Raw genomic sequence first — 25093 nt, forward strand, 5'->3', positions numbered from 1 at the left:
ATCGTCGTTTCATCCGTAATTTCGGTCAGGTGGCAGCTCCTCTCACAGCCCTTACTTCTGTCAAGACGTGCTTTAAGTGGTCCGTTTCCGCCCAGGGAGCTTTTGAACTCCTCAAGAATCGTTTTACATCCGCACCTATCCTTGTTACACCTGACGTCTCTAGACAGTTCGTTGTCGAGGTTGACGCGTCAGAGGTGGGCGTGGGAGCCATTCTTTCTCAGCGCTCCCTTTCTGACGACAAGGTCCACCCTTGCGCGTATTTTTCTCATCGCCTGTCGCCGTCGGAATGTAACTATGATGTGGGAAACCGCGAACTGCTCGCCATCCGCTTAGCCCTAGGCGAATGGCGACAGTGGTTGGAGGGGGCGACCGTTCCTTTTGTCGTTTGGACTGACCATAGGAACCTTGAGTACATCCGTTCTGCCAAACGACTTAATGCGCGCCAGGCTCGTTGGGCGCTGTTTTTCGCTCGTTTCGAGTTCGTAATTTCTTATCGTCCGGGCTCTAAGAACACCAAGCCTGATGCTTTATCTCTCTTCGTCTCTTCAGTTCTTCAGTAGCCTCCACCGACCCCGAGGGGATTCTCCCTGAGGGGCGTGTTGTCGGGTTGACTGTCTGGGGAATTGAGAGGCAGGTAAAGCAAGCACTCACTCACACTCTGTCGCCGCGCGCTTGTCCTAGGAACCTTCTTTTCGTTCCCGTTCCTACTCGTCTGGCCGTTCTTCAGTGGGCTCACTCTGCCAAGTTAGCCGGCCACCCCGGCATTCGGGGTACGCTTGCTTCCATTCGCCAGCGTTTTTGGTGGCCCACTCGGGAGCGTGACACGCGTCGTTTCGTGGCTGCTTGTTCGGTCTGCGCGCAGACTAAGTCAGGTAACTCCCCTCCTGCCGGCCGTCTCAGACCGCTTCCCATTCCCTCTCGACCGTGGTCTCACATCGCCTTAGACTTTATCACCGGACTGCCTTCGTCAGCGGGGAAGACTGTTATTCTTACGGTTGTCGATAGGTTCTCTAAGGCGGCTCATTTTATTCCTCTCGCTAAGCTCCCTTCTGCTAAAGAAACGGCACAAATCATCATCGAGAATGTTTTCAGAATTCATGGCCTTCCGTCAGACGTCGTTTCGGACAGGGGTCCGCAATTCACGTCTCAATTTTGGAGGAGTTTTGCCGTTTGATTGGGGCTTCCGTCAGTCTCTCTTCCGGCTTTCACCCCAGTCTAACGGTCAAGCAGAACGGGCCAATCAGACTATTGGTCGCATCTTACGCAGTCTTTCTTTTCGTAACCCTGCGTCTTGGTCAGAACAGCTCCCCTGGGCAGAATACGCCCACAACTTCGCTTCCTTCGTCTGCGACCGGGCTATCTCCTTTTCAGAGTAGCCTCGGGTACCAGCCTTCGCTGTTCTCGTCTCAGCTCGCCGAGTCCAGCGTCCCCTCCGCTCAGGCTTTTGTCCAACGTTGTGAGCGCACCTGGAAGAGGGTCAGGTCTGCACTTTGCCGTTATAGGGCGCAGACTGTGAGAGCCGCTAATAAGCGTAGAACTAAGAGTCCTAGATATTGTCGCGGTCAGAGAGTATGGCTCTCCACTCAAAACCTTCCCCTTAAGACAGCTTCTCGCAAGTTGACCCCGCGGTTCATTGGTCCGTTCCGTATTTCTCAGATCATTAATCCTGTCGCAGTGCGACTTTTCTCCAGCGATATCTTCGTCGCGTCCACCCGGTCTTCCATGTCTCCTGCGTTAAGCCCGTTCTTCGCGCCCCGCTCGTCTCCCCCATCCTTGTCGAAGGCGCACCTATCTACAGGGTCCGTAAGATTTTGGACATGCGTCCTCGGGGCCGTGGTCATCAGTACCTAGTGGATTGGGAGGGGTATGGTCCTGAGGAAAGGAGTTGGGTTCCCTCTCGGGACGTGCTGGACCGTTCGCTGATCGATGATTTCCTCCGTTGCCGCCAGGTTTCCTCCTCGAGTGCGCCAGGAGGCGCTCGGTGAGTGGGGGGGGTACTGTCATGTATTGTCATATTATGTCTTGTTCCTGTTCTTTCTCTTCACTCCGTCTCCCCCTGCTGGTCGTATTAGGTTACCTTCTCTTCCTTTCCTTCCCCCAGCTGTTCCTCATCTTCTCTAACTACCTCGTTCACCCTTTTCCCACCTGTTCCCTTTTTCCCTCTGATTAGGTCTCTATTTCTCTCTCTGTTCCTGCTTCTGTCTTTGTCAGATTCTCGTTTGAGTTTCTCATGCCAGAACCAAACTATCGTCTCGTTTGCTTCACCCTTGTCTCGTCCTGTCGGAATCTGCCTGTTCATCTGATGCTACGTGTGATCAGGTACCTCTGTCCTCTACAACCCGCGCCTACCCAGAGAGACCAGCAGTCTGTCGCCGCTAACCCTGCTATTCTCCTCTGCTGTTAAGAATGCTAAGACTCTTCTGTAAAGATCAGAAGGACTTTATGATTTATTTGTCGCCCTCTCTGCGGGTTGTCTATTTTGCCATTCTATACATCTGAAGAGGATCTATGTCTTCCCTGTGTTTTGACATTAAAGGACTCTGTTTTTGTTAAACCGCTTTTGGGTCCTCACTCACCTGCATAACACCATGTTTTTGTCGATATTATGGAGTTAATTTGGAAAAAAGTTTGGCGTTGTAATGACTGAATTTTCCGGGGTTTTTCTTAGCCAAACGTGATGAGCAAAACGGAGCGATTTCTCCTACACAAATCATCTTTTTGGAGAAACTGAACATTTGCTATCTAACTGAGAGTCTCCTCATTGAAAACATCCGAAGTTCTTCAAAGGTAAATTATTTTATTTGAATGCTTTTCTTGTTTTTGTGAAAATGTTGCCTGCTGAATGCTAGGCTTAATGCTATGCTAGCTATCAATACTCTTACACAAATGCTTGTGTAGCTATGGTTGAAAAGCATATTTTGAAAATCTGAGATGACAGGGTGATTAACAAAAGGCTAAGCTGTGTTTCACTATATTTCACTTGTGATTTCATGAATATGAATATTTTTACTCTCGCTCCTACTGAAAAGCCAATTGTCCCATCGAATAGTTATTTGAAAAACACCTTGAGGATTGATTATAAAAAACGTTTGCCATGTTTCTGTCGATATTATGTATATAATTTTGATGTTTTTTTTCCCGGCGTTGTCGTGACCGCTATTTCCGGTGGATTTCTCAACATAACGTGACCAACAAACGGAGGTATTTTGGGTATAACAATAATCTTTATGGAACAAAAGGAACATTTGCTGTCTAACTGGGAGTCTCGTGAGTGAAAACATCCGAAGATCATCAAAGGTAAACGATTAATTTGATTGCTTTTTGGATTTTCGTGACCAAGTTACCTACTGCTAGCTGGACATAATGCTATGCTAGGCTATCGATAAACTTGCACAAACGCTTGTCTTGCTTTGAGTGTAAAGCATAATTTCAAAATCTGAGATGACAGGGTGATTAACAAAAGGCTAAGCTGTGTTTCACTATATTTCACTTGTGATTTCATGAATATGAATATTTTCTAGTAATATTTTTTGACTGTTGCGCTATGCTAATTAGTGTAGTTGATGACAATTCTCCCGGATCCGGGAGAATTAAACAGCCATCACTAACATACTGACTCAAATCTCTAGCCACTTTAATAATAAAAAATTGGCTGTAATAAATGTATTACTAGCCACTTTAAACAATGCCACTTTATATGTTTACATACCCTACATTACTCATCTCATATGTATATACTGTACTCTATACCATCTACTGCATCTTGCCTATGCCGTTCAGCCATCGCTCAGCCATCTATTTTTATGTACATATTCTTATTAATTCTTATTAATTTCTTATTAATTATTAAGGTAGATGTTGTGAAATGGTAAGATTACTTGTTAGATATTACTGCAAGGTCGGAACTAGAAGCACAAGCATTTCGCTACACTCGCATTAACATCTGCTAACCATGTGGTTGTGACAAATGAAATTTGATTTGATTTGTAGACAGACACACACACAAACACATACAGTACAGTACACACACACACGTCACATGCGCACACACACAGCATTACTCTTTTACTATTGCTCAGCAGATTCCTAATGCTGAGAGCCCAGGGCCCCCTGAGAGAAAGGGGTGGAGGCACTTTAAACACACACGCTGTGCTGAGCTAAGTTGAGCTGGACTGGGCTGAGCCAGGTTGAGGCCACACTTAACTTCCTGTGGCTGGAGGCCACTGTGTCAGCCCTCCTAGATGAAAGCCCTCTGATCCCCCCTGACACGCCCCCTGATACACGCCTCACGGTGAGGTCGCTACATAACACTTTAGTTATGGAGCTGTATTGTTACAACATTGCCTAGCCGGCATGACAGCACAAAAATGAGCATGGATTGTTATCTTTGATCAGGGAGCCCAGTCCAGAAATAGAGCCTGCAGCTCTTACTACTGTCTCAACATCCCAAACAAGTTGAACTGAACTTCACATTTAAGTGCCTTGGACGAGAACACAAACCTAGCTGATGTTCCATTAATCTCCATTATTAACTTCCATTCAAGATCTGGTTTACAGACTGGAAGGCCTTCAGTAATGCTTAAACTGGGATAGACAGAGGTTGCCCCTGATACTGACACAGTAGGATATCCCCCTGCCTTCCACCCACCCTAGATCTGTAATTGAAGGAAACTTCTAGCACAAATGCTGAGTATACAAAACATTTGACATAGACCAGGTGACTCTAGGTGAAAGCTATGATCCCTTATTGATGTCACTTGGTAAATCCATTTCCATCAGTGTAGATGAAGGGGAGGAGACAGGTTAAAGAAGGTTTTTAAGCCTTGAGACAATTGAGACATGGATTGTGTATGTGTGCCATTCAGAGGGTGATTGGGCAAGACAAAAAATGTAAGTGCCTATGAACGGGGTATAGTAGTAGGTGCCATGCGTACCGGTTTGTGCCAAGAACTGCAACGCTGCTGGGTTTTTCACCCTCAACAGTTTCCCATGTGTATCAAGAATGGTTCACCACCAAAAGGACACCCAACGAACTTAACACAATTGTGGAAAGCATTGGAGTCAACGTGGGCCATCATCCCTGTGGAGTCCTTGCCCCGGCAAATGGAGGCTGATCTGAGGAGCGTTCCTCTGCCCAGTGTCTGTGTTATTTTGCCCATCTTAATATTTTATTTTTATTGGCCAGTCTGAGATATGGCTATTTCTTTGCAACTCTGCCTAGAAGGCCAGCATCCCGGAGTCGCCTCTTCACTGTTGAGACTGGTGTTTTTCAGGTACTATTTAATGAAGCTGCCAGTTGTGAGGCTTCTTTTTCTCAAACTAGACACTAATGTACTTGTCCTGTTGCTAAGTGGTGCACCGGGACCTCCCTCGTCTCTTCCTATTCTGGTTAGAGCCAGTTTGTGCTGTTCTGTCAAGGGAGTAGTACACGGCGTTGTACGAGATCTTCCATTTCTTGGCAATTTCTCGCATAGAATAGCCTTCATTTCTCTGAACAAGAATAGACTGCCGAGTTTCAGAAGAAAGTTCTTTGTTTCTGGCCATTTTGAGCCTGTAATCGAACCCACAAATGCTGATGCTCCAGATACTCAACTAGTCTAAAGAAGGACAAAAGGGTTTTCCAATGATCAATTCGCCTTTTAAAGTGATAAACTTGGATTAGCTAACACAACGTTTTCATTGGAATACAGGAGTGATGGTTGCTGATAATGGCCTCTGTACGCCTATATAGATATTCCATAAAAAAATCAGCCATTTCCAGCTACGATAGTCATTTTCAACATTAACAATGTTTGCACTGTATTTCTGATCAATTTGATGTTATTTTAATGGACAAAAAATTTGCTTTACTTTTAAAAACAAGGACATTTCTAAGTAACCCCAAACTTCTGAACGGTAGTGTACCTACAGGGCTTCTCCCACGTTGGTCCCCTGTGCACACACACATACCTGGGGTGGTTTCTCCAGTGACAGTGTGGCCCATGGGGTGTCATCGGACCACCAGCCACTCTGCCTGTGTGTGGCCCGGACCTTGGCCGTGCTCTTGGTAGGACTCTTCCTTACGCTGTCCCTCAGGTTGGTGAACTTGCCCCGGCTCTTAGACATGGAGGCGGGCAGCGTGCAGGAGCTATAGTTTCTCTGGGGGCTCTGTAGGGGGAGCGGTTGCAAGAGCAGCGGGTGGAGGTTCAACGGAGGGCTGTTGGGCGTCTGCTCCATCTGGTGAGGATGATGGTGGTAGTGTTGATAATGATGCTGCTGACGCTGTAGCTGCTGCTGTTGTTGTTGTAGTTGATGGTGGTCTATCTGTTGTTGTTGTTGGTCGTGTTGTAGTGCCTGCTGTTGGAGCTGCTGGTGGTGATGAATCTGTGGCTGTTGTTGGTGCTGTAGCTGTTGGAGGTGTTGAATCTGCATCTGTGGTTGTTGGAGCTGCTGTTGGAGCAGGATCTGCTGTTGTTGGAGGTGTTGTTGCTGTCTGTGGATTAGACCCAGCTGGCTCTGGGTCTGCTGGAGCCTCTGTTGGGTGTGTTGGACCCGGGGCTGGTTCTGGTTCCCCAGGGCCTGGTTGCCAGGCGACCTACCACGCCCAGAGACCACCTTTCCTGGGCTGGGACTGCAACCCTCAGGGCTTCCGCAGCAGTACTCGTGATTATGATAGTAGGTGATCATGGCTGGGGCTTAGACAAAGGTCCAAGGTAGGTCCAAGAAAAGATGTAGCAATGGTAGAGTTGGAGATGGAGATGAGGAGTAGGTACAGGTGAAAGCCTGGTCTTCCTCTTCGGTCTCACGTAGCAAGCGGTGTATAGCGTGCTACCGGTGAGAGAGACCACAGCACAGCAGTACAGCAGAGATATCCAGTGTCCAGTCTTATCCTCTGGCTACAGCACAGATATATCCAGTCTACAGTCTTATCTTCTGGCTACAGCCCCCTCTCTCCACTCACTCTCTCTCTCTCTTTCTCTTCTGCACTGCTTCCCTCTCAGATCGCTCAGCATCTCTGCCTCTCCATCTCTCTTGCTCTATCTCCCTGCCTCTCACCCCTCTTTCCCTCTCCCTCTCTCACCAATTAATGAGATCCAGTGGGCACTGCACATGACAGCACACAGGCATGAATAATCAATGTGGGACTGTGATATGGGGATCAGGACTCGTCGGTGGACATTGGCTGACCCTCCATAGTTACCTGTCAAACTCACATCTACATTCACAGGCTTTTGTTTATCTTTTCATGAAAACATTAGCAGTGTTTCCCCTATATTCATTTCGAAGCAGTGGAGACTGCGCTATTGCACCCCCCCCCCCCCACACTGCGGACCAGTGAACGCTTATAAAGTACGGGAAGTTTAACAGTGTGTGTGTGTGTGTGTGTGTGTGTGTGTGTGTGTGAAGAAGAAGAGCCCACAGTTTCTCCAGTGTGTCTGTCCTCCTGACATCCATCCTTAAGAGAGAGGTTTATTTAGCTAGATACAATAGTGTTTAACAGGATGGGAAGGCAACAGGTGACCAGTCATGACCAGCTGTGGGTCTACCCTGTATGACGACACAGAGACAACACGCTACAGCGGGCGCTAAGAGCACAGAAGTGTGTTATCATGAATGTGGTACTGTACATACTGTACAGAGAATGAAACTCTATAAGTTATTCCTGACCTACACTCTGTACTAATTCTGCATATATTGGGTCACATATCTCTAAAGGGTACACCATTCGATATAGAGAAACATTAGATACACGATGTGGTACATTTCCTCAATGTGCATTTAATATTTGTAAATCCCAAGCATCTATGGGACAAACAATACCTCGGGTCATATGACCAAAGCAAAGACTTGGCATTCATGTTTATTAAAATGATATATAGCACTGTGCCCTTCTAGCAGTCTTATACTAATACTCTACAGTGCCTTGCAAAAGTATTCATCCCCCTTGGTGTTTTTCCTCTTTTGTTGCATTACAACCTGTAATTTCTTTCTTTCTTTGGAGTTCATGTAATGGACATGCACAAAATATTCCAAATTGTTGAAGTGAAATGAAAAAAAAAGTGTTTAAAAAAAATCAAAAGAAATAAAACATTGAAAAGTTATGCGTGCATATTCACCCCTTTGCTATGAAGCCCCTACATAAGATCTGGTGCAACCAATTACCTTTAGAAGTCACATAATTAGTTAGATTGCACACAGGTGGACTTTATTTAATTGTCACATGATCTCAGTACATATACACCTTTTCTGAAAGGCCCCAGAGTCTGCAACACCACCAAGCAAGCGGCACCATGAAGACCAAGGAGCTCTCCAAACAGGTCAGGGACAAAGTTGTGGAGAAGTAAAGATCAGGGCTGGGTTATAAAAAAACATCCGAAACTTTGAACATACCACTTAGCACCATTAAATCCATTATTAAAAAATGGAAAGAATATGGCACCATAACAAACCTGCCAAGAGAATGCCACCCACCAAAACTCAGGCAGGACCAGGCAAGGAGGGCATTAAATCAGAGAGGCATCAAAGAGACCAAAGATGACCCTGAAGGAGCTGCAAAGCTCCACAGCGGAGATTTGTGTATCTGTCCATAGGACCACTTTAAGCAGTGCACTCCACAGAGCTAGGATTTACGGAAGACTGCCCATAAAAAAGACATTGCTTAAAGAACAAAATAAGCAAACACGTTTGGTGTTCGACAAAAGGCATGTGGGAGAGTTCCCAAGCATATGGAAGAAGGTACTCTGGTCAGATGAGACTAAAATTGACTTTTTTGGCCATCAAGGAAAACGCTATGTCTGGCACAAACCATAGAACACCATCCCCACAGTGAAGTATGGTGGTGGCAGCATCATGATGTGGGGATGTTTTTCATCAACAGGGACTGGGAAACTGGTCAGAATTGAAGGAATGATGGATGGCGCTAAATACAGGGAAATTCTTGAGGGAAACCTGTTTCACAGTCTTCCAGAGATTTGAGACTGGGATGGAGGTTCACCTTCTAGCAGGAAAATGACCCAAAGAATACTGCTAAAGAAACACTCGAGTGGTTTAAGGGGAAACATTTAAATGTCTTTGAATGGCTTAGTCAAAGCCCAAACCTCAATCCAATTGAGAATCTGTGGTATGACTTAAAGATTTCTGTACACCAGTGGAACCCATCCAACTTGGAGCAGCTTTGCCTTGAAGAATGGGCAAAAATCCCAGTGGCTAGATGTGCCAAGCTTATGGAGACATTCCCCAAGTGACATGCAGCTGTAATTGCTGCAAAAGGTGGCTCTACAAGCTATTGACTTTGGGGGGGTGAATAGTTATGCACGCTCAAGTTCTGTTTTTTTCGTCTTGTTTGTTTCACAATAAAAACTATTTTGCATCTTCAAAGTGGTAGGCATGTTGTGTAAGTCAAATGATTACAAACCCTCCCCAAAAAATCTATTTTATTTCCAGGTTGTAAAGGCAACAAAATTCCAATGGGGTGAATACTTTCGCAAGCAGATGGCATTAATGTGTATCATGGCTAGCCCTCACCAGAGCAATTTGAACTGTTCACTTGTTCCATTGTAATGCACAGAGAGACACATAGACAGGCGAGTACATGAGTCTTTATAAAGAGCTAACACTAGTGCTGAGGGCACTGAGAAAGAAATGAGGACTGTAACCCAGAGTAAGAAAGAATAAGACTGAGTGAGAAAGAGAGATGAGAGTGAGTGAAACAGAGAGACAAAGGGGAGGACTGCAAATCGGGGGAAGTGAGAGAGAGAAGGGGAAGAGCAAGAAGTCTCTACTGTAGGTGAAGTACTAACCCTATAGGCTATTTTATTCTGCCAGTTAAAGTGGCTACGAAGAATAGCTTAGCATCTCACCGCTAAAAACACCACTCTGACAAAGGACAGCCCTGAAAGACCAGTAATTGCATTAAAAAGAAAGGGAGGGGGGAGAAAGAGAAAGAAATGGACAAAGTGTGTCAGATATACTGGAAGTACTGTACAGGAACCCTTCAAATACAATGACTGAAAATAACATCTTCATGTGAATCTGTGTAAAGATTAACCTAACACAAAGGCACGGCAAGCGAGGGAGAGATACACTTACTACAGGAATGGGTAATAACAAATAATGGACTGCATTTACACAGCATTTTCACCCAAGGTCTCAAAGCACCTTGTAAAGTATTGGGATAACCCAACCCAACCACCCCCCCCCTGGATGGTTTCTGTAGCACTTTATGTGACGTCATGTACAGGGGGCTGTATGGTTTAGTGTTTTCAAACTTCCATGCACTGTGAACCATCTGAGGCCTTTCAGATTGTCTTGTGACCAACCCAATATTACTGCCCACAATGTAGCATTATGCTGTATGTGCTGGGACTCTCTCTTTGGGAACGAACCACTGTAGTAATGGCTCTCCCATTAGCAGTCACTGGAGAAAGCATACCAAGACTAAACACCAGGGGGCTCTTCAGGCCCACAAGGACCGGCACTCACACTAGCCTATAAGGATGAAGCTTCTCAGAGACACTGATCTAAGATCAGTTTTGTGCTTCCCTTGCCGAATGGTTAAGGTTAAGATTCAGAAAGGCTAAACTAATCCTAGATCTATGCCTATAGGCAACTTCTACCCAGTGCGTGCGGCAGGTAGCCTAGTGGTTAGAGCGTTGGGCTAGTAACCAAAAGGTTGAACAGTGGGCTAGTAACTAAAAGGTCAGTTAAGAACAAATTCTTATTTACAATGACAGCCTAGGAACTGCCTTGTTCAGGGGCAGAACGACAGATTTTTTACCTTGTCAGCTCGGGGATTCAATCTAGCAACCTTTCGGTTCCCAGCCTAACTCTCTAACCACTAGGCTACCTGCCGCCCCCCTCTTTCTCCCCCTCCCTGTTTCAGTGTATATGGAAATTAATGAGATTACTACAATATTACATTACAGGTACATTACCATCTGAGTCAAGACGATCAACTAGGGCTAAGGCCACTTCTGCTACCTGATGACTTTCGTTATCAGCCTTTGATAGATCCAGGAGAATCTCCACATAATCTGAAGAGCTTTCATATACATCACTTACTCCAGTCCCATTGCCCTGATTGACTGGGAGAAGTGATATTGTAACTTTATCGAGAGCCAACTGTAACTCAATTCTGATCAGGGTTCTAGGTTTGCACAGAGTAGAATTGTGCTGGCACAGTAAATGTAATATATCCAATGTACAGTAAACTGGAGGCAACGGTATCTAGGCCTGCCTAGGTAAGGGCAAAGGTACTCTCCTTTGGGCATGAGGTAGTTCTCTGAGAGTATGGCAATGCCTTGGTGGAAATAACTTGGTACTGAGAATTCAAGGAGATTATATGGGAAAGAGTGAGAGCATGTGTATGTGGTGCGTGTGGGAGAGTTGATGTGCGAGGTAGAGTGAGTCTCCGTCCCACACAGTGAGAGTGACACAGTGATACAACCACAAACTGTCCGTTCTGCACTGACCCTTCCTCCCTTCTTAGTTGTTGTTGATATTTTACGGGGTCGGAGACGCCAAAGCTTCCCACCATTAGCTCTGACAAATTGAAAACTCTAGTCATTGGCGACTCCATTACCCGCAGTATTAGACTTAAAACGAATCATCCAGCGATCATACACTGTTTACCAGGGGGCAGGGCTACCGACGTTAAGGCTAATCTGAAGATGGTGCTGGCTAAAGCTAAAACTGGCGAGTGTAGAGATATTGTTATCCACGTCGGCACCAACAATGTTAGGATGAAACAGTCAGAGATCACCAAGTGCAACATAGCTTCAGCGTGTAAATCGGCTAGAAAGATGTCGGCATCGAGTAATTGTCTCTGGCTCCCTCCCAGTTAGGGGGAGTGATGAGCTCTACAGCAGAGTCTCACAACTCAATCGCTGGTTGAAAACTGTTTTCTGTCCCTCCCAAAAGATAGAATTTGTAGATAATTGGCCCTCTTTCTGGGACTCACCCACAAACAGGACCAAGCCTGACCTGCTGAGGAGTGACGGACTACATCCTAGCTGGAGGGGTGCTCTCATCTTATCTACCAACATAGACAGGTCTCTAACTCCTCTAGCTCCTGCAGGCCAGGCAGCAAGATGTTAGCCAGCCTGCCAGCACAGTGGAGTCTGCCACTAGCACAGTCAGTGTAGTCAGCTCAGCTATCCCCATTGAGACCGTGTCTGTGCCTCGACCTAGGTTGGGCAAAACTAAACATGGCGGTGTTCGCCTTAGCAATCTCACTAGGATAAAGACCTCCTCCATTCCTGTCATCATTGAAAGAGATCATGATACCTCACATCTCAAAATAGGGCTACTTAATGTTAGATCCCTTACTTCAGGCAATTATAGTCAATGAACTAATCACTGATCATAATATTGATGTGATTGGCCTGACTGAAACATGGCTTAAGCCTGATGAATTTACTGTGTTAAATTAGGCCTCGCCTCCTGGCTACACTAGTGACCATATCCCCCGTGCATCCCACAAAGGCGGAGGTGTAGCTAACATTTACGATAGCACATTTCAATTTACTAAAAAAAATGACGTTTTCCTCCTTTGAGCTTCTAGTCATGAAATCTATGCAGCCTACTCAATCACTTTTTATAGCTACTGTTTACAGGCCTCCTGGGCCATATACAGCGTTCCTCATTGATTTCCCTGAATTCCTATCGGTCCTTGTAGTCATAGCAGATAATATTCTAATCTTTGGTGACTTAAATATTCACATGGAAAAGTCCACAGACCCACTCCAAAAGGCATTCGGAGCCATCATCGACTCAGTGGGTTTTGTCCAACATGTCTCTGGACCTACTCACTGTCACAGTCATACGCTGGACCTAGTTTTGTCCCATGGAATAAATGTTGTGGATCTTAATGTTTTTCCTCATAATTCTGGACTATCGGACCACCATTTTCTTCTGTTTGCAATCGCAACAAATAATCTGCTCAGACACCAACCAAGGAGCATCAAAAGTCATGCTATAAATTCACAGACAACACAAAGATTCCTTGATGCCCTTCCAGACTCCCTCTGTCTACCCAAGGACGCCAGAGGACAAAAATCAGTTAACCACCTAACGGAGGAACTCAATTTAACCTTGCGCAATACCCTAGATGCAGTTGCACCCCTAAAAACTAAAAACATTTCTCATAAGAAACTAGCACCCTGGTATACAGAAAATACCCGAGCTCTGAAGCAAGCTTCCTGAAAATTGGAACGGAAATGGCGCCACACCAAACTGGAAGTCTTCCGACTAGCTTGGAAAGACAGTACCGTGCAGTATCGAAGAGCCCTTACTGCTGCTCGATCATCCTATTTTTCCAACTTAATTGAGGAAAATAAGAACAATCCGAAATTCCTTTTTGATACTGTCGCAAAGCTAACTAAAAAGCAGCATTCCCCAAGAGAGGATGGCTTTCACTTCAGCAGTAATAAATTCATGAACTTCTTTGAGGAAAATATAATGATTATTAGAAAGCAAATTACGGACTCCTCTTTAAATCTGCGTATTCCTTAAAAGCTCAGTTGTCCTGAGTCTGCACAACTCTGCCAAAGACCCAGGATCAAGAGAGACACTCAAGTGTTTTGGTACTATATCTCTTGACACAATGATGAAAATAATCATGGCCTCTAAACCTTCAAGCTGCATACTGGACCCTATTCCAACTAAACTACTGAAAGAGCTGCTTCCTGTGCTTGGCCCTCCTATGTTGACACATAATAAACGGCTCTCTATCCACCGGATGTGTACCAAACTCACTAAAAGTGGCAGTAATAAAGCCCCTCTTGAAAAAGCTAAACCTTGACCCAGAAAATATAAAAAACTATCGGCCTATATTGAATCTTCCATTCCTCTCAACATTTTTAGAAAAGGCTGTTGCGCAGCAACTCACTGCCTTCCTGAAGACAAACAATGTATATGAAATGCTTCAGTCTGGTTTTAGACCCCATCATCGCACTGAGACTGCACTTGTGAAGGTGGTAAATGGCATCAGACCGAGGCTCTGCATCTGCCCTCGTGCTCCTAGACATTAGTGCTGCTTTTGATACCATCGATCACCACATTCATTTGGAGAGATTGGAAACCCAAATTGGTCTACAAGGACAAGTTCTGGCCTGGTTTAGATCTTATTTGTCCGAAAGATATCAGTTTGTCTCTGTGAATGGTTTGTCCTCTGACCAAAATTCTGAACAGAACCACAATTATTTCCAGGTTTATATGGTTCCTTTTTGTTCCTTTTGTAACCTGTGAAATCAACAGTTACATGTTCCTCATTCAATTACTTCACAAATTAGTGCAGATAGAGCAGGCAAGCTAGTTTTTACATGCGTGATGGACAGACAAGTGTAGCCTATGGCGCAAGATGCGACTGACATTTTGCGAGTGGGGAGAGAGATAGAGAGGGTTGAGGAAGCTTAAAGCACTGGGCATCTTGTTATGACATGCATCATCTGAATTAGGTCCACAGAATTATACCTCGGAGGAGCGGCTTCTATGGAGGAACATTTAATGTCCTTTGAGCTAGATAGCGAAAAAGCTTACCCATTTTTCTCTAGCTAACTTGACTGAGTCAGGGCTTTGCATAGGAGCTTTGTTGCATTTTTTTGTGGGACTAGAAAATTGCCTGGAACATAAAATAATGTTATTACGCAGTTCCCATGCTTTTAAAATAAAGGTTCTGTTCCGGAACAGTATGGATTGCTTTCGTTCCAGGTTCCATTTCTGTTCCCTGAACCGGTTCCAACCACTGGATCCTTGAATATGAACCTGAGTGATAGAGTGATAAAGAGCTGTTGTAACTAGAGCATGCGAGGAGAGGAGGTGCTGTCATTGGAGCATAATGGACATGTTGCTGAAAGGAGCTCACAAAGACTAAGCCTTTGCTCTTTTGAAACTACAAATGACTTATAAATTAGCTGCCACCATTCACAGGGCCTCTGGAAATACACTAGCCCTGACAGTGGAGAGATATGGTCATGAACAGTAGCTAGAGATGCTAATGCTTATACACGAACTCCAGCACACCCACGTGTGCACACGTGCACACAGAATGTAATATATTCCCTCAGGTAGGCTACACACTAGACCCATCGCCTGAGACAGATACAGGGGCGTAAAGGGGATTCCTTCTGGGATAGAGAGAGAGGAGAGTTTCACTAGAATAAACTACTTTCTCTCCACCAGGTTCATATGAAAGGATCCCTATATCCCTAATATTCAAGACCCTTCCATGTTTGGGGAAGGATCCACCAAAGCAATTCGCCTGTGTTTTACCTCCGTTTTACACGATAGTCTGTTAAGAAACACTCTGTAGTTTGTGTACAAGTTTCCTCCCCAGAGATGTTCATGCCCTCACGCATTATTACAGTGCCCAACCATGATACAGAGAGCCATTTACCTCTCTGCTATTTAACATTACTCCACTCCAGTCCACCACTTATAGAGAGACATAAATCTCCAACACAACAGTCCACGTTACATGAGAAAGCTCACACTAGAAGAGATGCACTAAATATTACATTAAAAAGTACTATAGTTTCAAGTTTTCTACACAATGGACATATCATTCAATACTGCATGACCATACAGCTCTGTACATTTTGTAGTCCTGTACAAATAATTGATTTACAGGAGATCTAGAAGTATAGAGCATGCTCCATGCAGACACACACACACTCACACACTGCATGCACCAACCTGCACACACACACACAGACACACACGTGAGCACTACAGTAAACTCTTCTTCCCTGTACCCTTCTCCATCCTTCCCTCTCTCAAAAGTCTCCATCCATCCCTCTCCATCTTTCCTCCCTCAGTAAAAGACTGTGAGGATGCATTTATGTTAATGCTAAGTGCCCTGTATAACACCTTGGGAAGAAGCACCAGGCCCAGTCCATTAAGATTACATCTTTTCTCAGAGGATAAAAGAGCACTGAGTGCTGCTAGCACTGACTACCACACGCACAGACAGCAGGCTGTGGCATCAGTAAATCAGCATACAGACAGCAGGCCCTGTGCATCAGTACATCAGCACACAGGGAGCAGCCCCTTCAGCTCACTAGTAGGCCTATTCTTGAACACCCTCAAGCATCTTTATACCAACATTTTGCTCAACAGATCTTGATGACAATGAGTTTGCCGAAACATTAAAAGACAAATCAAGCTTGTAGTTACTCCTGGTCTTGTCTTGTCCAGGTGAAAAGTCAACACAAACATTCAGTCAATTCATCTGCTATCTGTGTGTAATGAAGGGAATCTCTGTCCATCAGTGTGTAATGGAAGAAAATTGAGATTTTATTAGGATCCCCGTTAGGCGACGGCAATGGCGACAGCTAGTCTTCTGGGCTCCAACAAATAATGAAAAATACATTACTGACAAAAATACTTTACATACATTTTACAAACACTACCCTAAACATTACAGACTTAGACACATACATACCTTACTACATACAGATGTCGGATATTAATTTGATCACTATTTTGTTGCTGAGAATTTTCCTGCACAGCGGGAATTGCAAGCTTCCCCCCACACCAGGGGTATTTTCACAGTCCCCAAATCCAGAACAAATTCAAGAAAATGTAGTTTTACATAGAGCCATTATTGCATGGAACTCCATCCATCTCATATTGCTCAAACAAAGAGTAAACCTGGTTTAAAAAAAACAGATAAAGCAACACATCATGGCACAACGCCTCTCCCCTATTTGACCTAGATAGTTTGTGTGTCACGAATCCCGCTTCCTGAGTCTGTGTTTGCCTGTGTTTCTGTCCTGGAGTGTGTTTCCGGTGTCCTGGAATGCACCCTGTCTGGTTGCCGGGCGAATTAGCTTGTTGGGAGATCGATGTTCACCCGCACCTGTATCCCATCAGTAATCTGCACACCTGTCCTGATCATCACCTCTCCCCTTCAAAAGCTCTGACCTGACATCCATTCCCTGCCGGATCGTTAGCCATGAACAGTATGTTGTGCCATAGTATCAGCCTCAAGTTGGATAGAATTTGTTTTGTGGTTTTTTACGTATTGCTTGCCTTATACTTACCTCCGTTTGTTCTGTCTTCAGTTACTCGCCCGGATCATTTACCCCATTCCCGCCTGGTCGTCGGAGGATTCCGCTACCCAATTGGATCCACCTATTTACTCCCATCAACTCACCACCGCTGCCCGCTACGCCACCTGGATATATCTACCCATTCACATTCACTTGTAAATAAATACTCACCTTCTTCCTACTCTCCTTGTCCTGGTCTGCTTCTGGGTTCGATTTTGAAAGAACGTGACATTGTGTGTATGCATTGACATTTGGCTACGTGTGCCTTTAAAAAAAATATATGTCCTTGAGTTGTTCTTGTCTATTAATGTTTTGTATTATGTCATGTTTCATATTTTGTGTGGACCCCAGGAAGAGTAGCAGCTGCTTTTGCAACAGCTAAATGGGGATCCTAATAAAATACCAAATATTCCAGGTTTAAAAAGGCTTCTAAATGTCAGACTTGATTTTCCCTAACAAAAAATGTATTCAACCCTTTACAAAAAAATACCATGAATTATAATCCACATATCACATTTTCTGTTTCTGCAGGATTATTTCCCTGCTGTATCAAATTGGCTCAAATTAAGATCCTAATACATATGTATACATATGCCTTAAAACTAGGTTGACTAGGCCATATAGGGACGAGGCGTTGTGTTGTTTTATAGTTTTTTTTATCAAATGTTGCTGTTCACTTGATTAATTTGAGATGGAAGGGAGTTCCATGTGATCATGGTTCTATATAATGATTTATATTGCCTTGAATTCATTATAGACTTTGGGACTGTAAAGAGACCCCTGATGGCATGTCTGGTGGGATATGTCCATCAGACCTATATGTAAGCTGATTGTACAGACAATTTTAGAATTTAACGGAATAATATTTCTCACAAAAACAAGAATTGATGCAGTCAATTTCTACTTTGCATTGAGCAAAGAGAGAGTGACATCCATACTGTTGACATTAACCCTCTATGTGCATTGTAGGGCAAGATGTGCTGCTGTTTTACGTTCAAACGGCTCTGCTGCGACATACGCCTAGTTTCATGAATTGGGTCACAAATTTCTAGGATCTTTTATTTCATGACAAAGTAGCCCCCCTATTTACATAAATGACAACACACGTCACTCAATTCAGTACTTCCTAGTTCCATGTATCAAACTATTATTTCAGTTATATTAAAACCAGAAAAATCTGGAGTCCCCAGCTGATTAGAAACCCACCCATAAGTTTAATAAAATGTGACAAATATAATTATAAGAAATAGAATGGCAAAAGTCTTGCCAGACTGGGTTTATGCTTACAAATAAATACAAGGACATGTTTCAGTATAATACAATACTCAAAAAAACTAGATATAGATTTATCAATAATAGCTGTTGATGCCGAAAAGCCTTATGACTGTCTTGAATAGCTTTTTCTATTCAAAACTGTAAGCTTTCAACTTTCCAGCTAAATAATAAATGTAATCGAAATATGAAATTGCTTTAGACAGCGACACAAGACAGGGGTGTCCACTCTCCCCCCTCCTGTTTGCACTGGCAATTGAACCGCTTGCAGAAAGAAGTAGACAGGACCCAAATGTATGGTAAACATGAATATAAACTGAACTTATTTGCAGATCTCCTGATATACCTGACCAATATTGAAAACTCAATTCTCCCCTTGGCTAAAAATATTTTCAGAATACTATACAATCTCATGATATAAAATCAAAACCAAAATAATGGCAATTGTCACACACTGATCTGTTATTGATCTGTTATTGTCTCCATCCCCTCCAGGTGTTTCTTGTTTTCCCCAGTGTATTTATCCCTGTGTTTCCTGCCTCTCTGTGCCAGTTCATCTTGTATGTCCAAGTCAACCAGTGTTTTTCCTCGTTCTCCTGCTTTTGCTATTTCTCATTTTCTAGTCCTCCTGGTTTTGACCCTTGCCTGTTTCTGGACTCTGTACCCGCCTGCCTGACCATTCTGCCTGCCTTGACCTCGAGCCTGCCTGACACTATGTTCTGTACCTCCTGGACTCTGATCTGGTTTTGACCTTTTGCCTGTCCACGAACCATTCTCTTGTCTACTCCTTTTTGGATTATTAAATATTTAAGACTCCATCTGCCTCCTGTGTCTCTGCATTTGGGTCTCGCCTTGAGTTATGATAGCAATAATTAAACAAAAAATAATAACTCACAATCTACAGCAAACCTTTCAGTGGACCACAAAACATACTAAATAATTAAATGCTTAATAAGTGACAAACAACAAATACATAAAAACAACTTTAGTCCATTACTCAACAATATGAAAGCAGATCTAATCAAATGGGAAAACGTACTTCTTTAGAATGGCATGCATACCAAAGTTTTGTATTTATTTTTGGTATAACCAATTACCCACCAAAGACATTCTTTAAAACAGTATACTCGGTCATAACAGAACTTATATGGGCAAATAAATTGTATAGAATAAAAAGGATTGTTTTACATCTTCCTAAGTCTTTTATCTTTCAGGCTTGGAATTGTATCAACTCACTACTTTTATTTGCAACATATAGTTAAATCCAATATGGGCACAACTTGAAGATGTGCGTGCTCATCCCCAGCATATTTTTACATGTCTATTTTTAAGGGATATGAAGATTAACATCTTCATACTTACATTTGAAGTCTGAAGTTTACATATACTTAGGATGGTGTCACGTTCGTTGAATGGATGAGACCAAGGCACAGCGTGATGAGAATACATCTTCTTTAATGAAACAAAGAAACTTAACTTACAAAACAACAAAACGAACGTGAAGCTATATAAAAATAGTGCTGACACAGGCAACTAACCATAGACAAACAAAACCCCTAGACAGGGGCAAAAACACATACATCACCCATGTCACACCCTGACCTAACCAAAATAATAAAAACAACAAAGAATACTAAGGTCAGGACGTGACAGTTGGAGTCATTAAAACTTGTTTTTCAAACATTACACACATTTCTTGTTAACAAACTATAGTTTTGGCAAGTCGGTTAAGGACATCTACTTTGTGCATGACACAAGTCATTTTTCCAACAATTGTTTACAGACAGATTATTTCACTTATAATTCACTGTATCACAATTCCAATGGGTCATAAGTTTACATACACTAAGTTGACTGCCTTTAAACAGCTTGGAAAATTCCAGAAAATGCTGTCATGGCTTTAGAAGCTTCTGATAGGCTAATTGACATCATTTGAGTCAATTTGAGGTGCACCTGTGGTTGAATTTCAAGGCCTACCTTCAAACACAGTGCCTTTGCTTGACATCATGGGAAAATCAAAAGAAATCAGCCAAGCCCTCCACAAGTCTGGTTCATCCTTGGGAGCAATTTCCAAATGCCTGAAGGTACCAAGTTCATCTGTAAAAACAATAGTATGCAAGTATAAACACCATGGGACCAAGCAGCTGTCATACCGCTCAGGAAGGAGACGCGTTCTGTCTCCTAGAGATGGTGCGAAAAGTGCAAATCAATCCCAGAACAACAGCAAAGGACCTTGTGAAGATGCTGGAGGAAACGGGTACAAAAGTATCCATATCCACAGTAAAACGAGTCCTATATCGACATAACCTGAAAGGCCACTCAGCAAGGAAGAAGCGACTTCTCCAAAACCACCATATAAAAGCCAGACCATGGTTTGCAACTGCACATGGGGACAAAGATCATACTTTTTGGAGAAATGTCCTCTGGTCTGATGAAACAAAAATAGAACTGTTTGGCCATAATGGCCATCGTTATGTTTGGAGGAAAAAAGGGGAGACTTGCAAACCGTAGAACATCATCCCAACCATGAAGCATGGGGGTGGCAGCATCATGTTGTGGGGATGCTTTGCTGCAGGAGGGACTGGAGCACTTCACAAATTAGACGACATCATGAGGTAGGAAAATGATGTGGATATATTGAAGCAACATCTCAAGACATCAGTCAGGAAGTTAAAGCTTGGTCGCAAATGGGTCTTCCAAATGGACAATGACCCCAAGCATCCTTCCAATGTTGTGGCAAAATAGCTTAAGGACAATAAAGTCAAGGTGTGGGAGTGGCCATCACAAAGCACTAACCTCAATCCCATAGAAAATGTGTGGGCAGAACTGAAAAAGCGTGTGCGAGCAAGGAGGTCTACAATCCTGACTGGGTTACACCAGCTCTGTCAGTAGGAATGGGCCAAAATTCACCCAACTTATTGTGGGAACCTTGTGGAAGGCTACCTGAAACGTTTGACACAAGTTAAACAATTTAAAGGAAATGCTACCAAATACTAATTGAGTGTATGTAAACTTCTGACCCACTGGGAATGTGATAAAAGAAATGAAAGCTGAAATAAATCATTCTCTCAACTATTATTCTGACATTTCACATTCTTAAAATAAAGTGGTGATCCTAACTGACCTAAGACAGGGAATTTTTACTATGATTAAATGTCAGGAATTGTGAAATACTGAGTTTAAATGCATTCGGCTAAGGTGCATGTAAACTTCAGAGGGTGGGCTTGCCTATTTTGGCGTTAATATGTGTCACATATCAGTTTGCAAACAATGTAAAAAAAAAGATATATCATTGAGTTAATAAAGCTGCATACCAACAGGCAGCTCCAAAATGCACTTGTTTCAGCCTAGCTCAGTGCTTTATGTGGTTTTGGGGCAGGCCAGCAGTCAGTGTTCTGTCACTCATGGGAGACTATGTCGCCCGCCTGTAGTAAAGGTAGACATCAAGAATGGGAGGCCTCCTGTGTCCTGCCATAGACTTAGATTAAACGTGCCCTTCCAAGAAGGCTCAAGTTCATTGTCCACAGAAATGACAAATCACGTTATATGCCCAGTAACTTTGATTGGACTGATCATGTCAAAATCTTACTTTCACAATCTTAGCTAGCAGTCATCATCATGATTCATGAATCAAATCTACTAGCAAATACTTTTTAATCGTTGTCATATGAAGAGAAATAATGAAGAGAAAATATAGATAAAATGTATCGGTGCTCATCGGCCATTGGACATAAACATTACACAACAATTTGGAAATCGCAAATTCAACAATGAGTTGTTTGGAAGGAATTGGTGGCAGTGGCTAACCGCACGCATTGCAACTGGGATGTCAGACTGGGAGAATAAGTTTTAAATGATCATCCAACTCGGAATTGTAAACCTTTTTATTTGATGACAAAATTTGCAGTAAACGAGGTTTGGCTGCCAGACAATGCTCCGCTGATAGCTATGTGTAGTGGTGGTAAGGATTTACTCCATTGTGCTGGAAATAAAGCTCTGCTGTTGGGACAGCTTTATGTTGGCCCAAACAGTTTGTGGGCCCCGCTTGTTGCCGTTATAGTGCAATTAATGTATTGTTTAGTGTTGTGTAGTGGCTTTGCTGGCGTGCAAAACTAATTGTTAAATTAGCGATTTCCAACTTGTGTAATGTTTATGTCCAATGGCTGATGAGAACTGATACGTATGATCTATAATTTCTCTTAAAAATGTCTCTTCATATGACAAGGATTGAAAAGAATTTGCCAGTAGATTGTCGACTTGATTCATGATGCTGACTGCTAGCTTGTTAGCAAAGATTTTGAAAGTATGATGTTGACATGATCAGTCCAATCAAAGCTACGGTAGATATAACGTGATTTGAATTAACTGTATCTGTGGCCGATGACCTTGAGCCTTCTTGGAGGGGCACTTCTAATGTAACTCTAAGGCAGCGCTCCCCGTAGATTTTGCGGTGATGTAATGTCCCCATGAGTGACAGAACACTGAGCCAATCATGGCGCAACTAGAGAACGTTACCAACCCCTACACCACCACCACAGAAAGCACTGACATCCAGCTCTCCCTCTCCAATGCACACCAGAGGAATGTCTTGTTGCAACAGGCTTTTCCCGTAGAAACTCGAACACATTCTAAAGCGAATACTGTAATAATATTTCTAACATACAGTGGCTTGCGAAAGTATTCACCCCCCATTTTTCCTATTTTGTTGCCTTACAACCTGGAATTGTATAATTTGATTTACATAACATGCCACTTTGAAGATAAAAATATGTTTTATTGTGAAACAAACAAGACAAAAAAACTGAACTTGAGCGTGCATAACTATTCACCCCCACAAAGTCAATACTTTGTAGAGCCACCTTTTGCAGCAATTACAGCTACAAGTCTCTTGGGGAATGTCTCTATAAGCTTGGCACATCTAGCCACTGGGATTTTTGCCCATTCTTCAAGGCAAAACTGCTCCAGCTCCTTCAAGTTGGATGGGTTCCGCTGGTGTACAGCACTCTTTAAGTCACACCACAGATTCTCAATTGGATTGAGGTCTGGGCTTAGACTAAGCCATTCCAAGACATTTAAATGTTTCCCCTTAAACCACTCAAGTGTTACTTTAGCAGTCTGCTTAAGGTCATTGTCCTGCTGGAAGGTGAACCTCCGTCCCAGTCTCAAATCTCTGGAAGACTGAAACAGGTCTGCCTTGAGAATTTCCCTGTATTTAGCGCCATGCATCATTCCTTCAATTCTGTCCCTTTTCACACACCCTGCCGATGAAAAACATCCCCACCGCTTCACTTTGGGGACAGTGTTCTCTGGGTGATGGGAGGTGTTGGGTTTGCGCCAGACATAGCATTTTCCTTGATGGCCAAAAAGGTCCATTTTAATCTCAGCTGACCAGAGTACCTTCTTCCATATGTTTGGGGAGTCTCCCACATGCCTTTTGGCAAACACCAAATGTGTTTGCTTATTTTTTACTTTAAGCAATGGCTTTTTTTTCTGGTCACTCTTCTTTAAAGCCCAGCTGTGTGGAGTGTATGGCTTAAACTGGTATTATGGACAGATTCTCCAATCTCTGCTGTGGAGCTTTGCAGCTCCTTTGGGGTTATCTTTGGTCTCTTTGTTGCCTCTCTGATTAATGCCCTCCTTGCCTGATCCATGAGTTTTGGTGGGCGGCCCTCTCTTGGTGGGCAGGTTTGTTGTGATGCCATATTCTTTACATTTTTTAATAATGGATTTAATGGTGCTCCGTGGGATGTTCAATGTTTTGGATATTTTTTTTTATAACCCAACCCTGATCTGTACTTTGGTCTCCTTGGTCTTCATGGTGCCGCTTGCTTGGTGGTGCCCCTTGCTTTGTGGTGTTGCAGACTCTGGGGCCTTTCAGAACAGGTGTATATTTACTGAGATCATGTGACAATTAGATTGCACACAGGTGGACTTTATTTAACTAATTCTGTGACTTCTGAAGGTAATTGGTTGCACCAGATATAATTTAGGGGCTTCATAGCAAAGGGGGTGAATACATATGCACGCACCAATTTTCAGTTAAAAAAAAACACACACAAACACACACACAAAAAAAAACACTTTTTTTTTTTTTCACTTCACCAATTTGGACTTTTTTTGTGAATGTCCATTACATGAAATCCAATTAAAAATCTATTTAAATTACAGGTTGTAATGCAACAAAATAGGAAAAATACCAAGGGGGATGAATACTTTTGCAGGGCACTGTACCATTGTTAGTAATAATATCTACTGTTTGTTATGTATTTCTGTGATTTGATTAGTTAGTAAATAAATAATTAAGCCAATTGTTATATTGCTGATTCATAATTTATGCTAGGTTTCGTGCAGATAACCAAGAATTTTACGACGTTGAGATGAGACTGATAGAAGGTAAAGAATAATTCATGATTGACTGCTATTGATATAAAAGACCTTCAGATTTTTAAGAGTGGATTCGGGACATAGCTGCTCTATATAAACTAATGTTTCTGTGGTGCCCCAGGTTATTAATGGTTTAGTTGTTGCATGGTTTAATTCAATCGCGTAATCAATTAAACGTTAGGTAATCAATTTGATAAAATAGAATGCCATCTAATTTAATTATACTGGAGACATGACAACTGTAACTTGGAAAGTATAATGACATGTATGAAGTGTCCATCCCATGCGAAGTATGAAAAATTATTAAAGTGTTTTTGTTAATAGAGGGACATGATTTTAAAAGCCATAAAAGATCATTGTTTTACATTAACGTTGCACACTGACAAGTCACGCCCCTGAGTGAGGTG

At 43.0% G+C, this 25093-nt stretch overlaps 2 protein-coding genes across 2 annotated transcripts in view; both read right to left on the reverse strand.

Moving 5' to 3' along the window:
• The window catches only part of LOC115145287 (discs large homolog 1-like protein), a 205166-nt gene that overhangs the window by 130520 nt on the left and 49553 nt on the right, over nt 1-25093 (reverse strand). The window lies entirely within an intron of this gene.
• Nucleotides 1653-6666, reverse strand: LOC135561301 (myb-like protein I). The gene is made up of 2 exons (XM_065002740.1): nt 5950-6666; nt 1653-1847 (listed from the first exon to the last, which is right to left on the reverse strand). Exons 1-2 carry the CDS (start codon nt 6664-6666, stop codon nt 1653-1655), a joined length of 912 nt encoding a protein of 303 aa, XP_064858812.1.

Source organism: Oncorhynchus nerka, linkage group LG17, assembly GCF_034236695.1.
Source record: "Oncorhynchus nerka isolate Pitt River linkage group LG17, Oner_Uvic_2.0, whole genome shotgun sequence".
NCBI lineage: Eukaryota > Metazoa > Chordata > Actinopteri > Salmoniformes > Salmonidae > Oncorhynchus > Oncorhynchus nerka.

Coding starts and splice junctions, on each gene's coding strand:
- LOC135561301 (XM_065002740.1), bottom strand. CDS start 6,666: ATGATCACCTACTATCATAATCACGAGTACTGCTGCGGAAGCCCTGAG. Junction 1,848..5,949: donor CACTGGAGAAACCACCCCAG/GTATGTGTGTGT, acceptor CCAATCCACTAG/GTACTGATGACCACGGCCCC.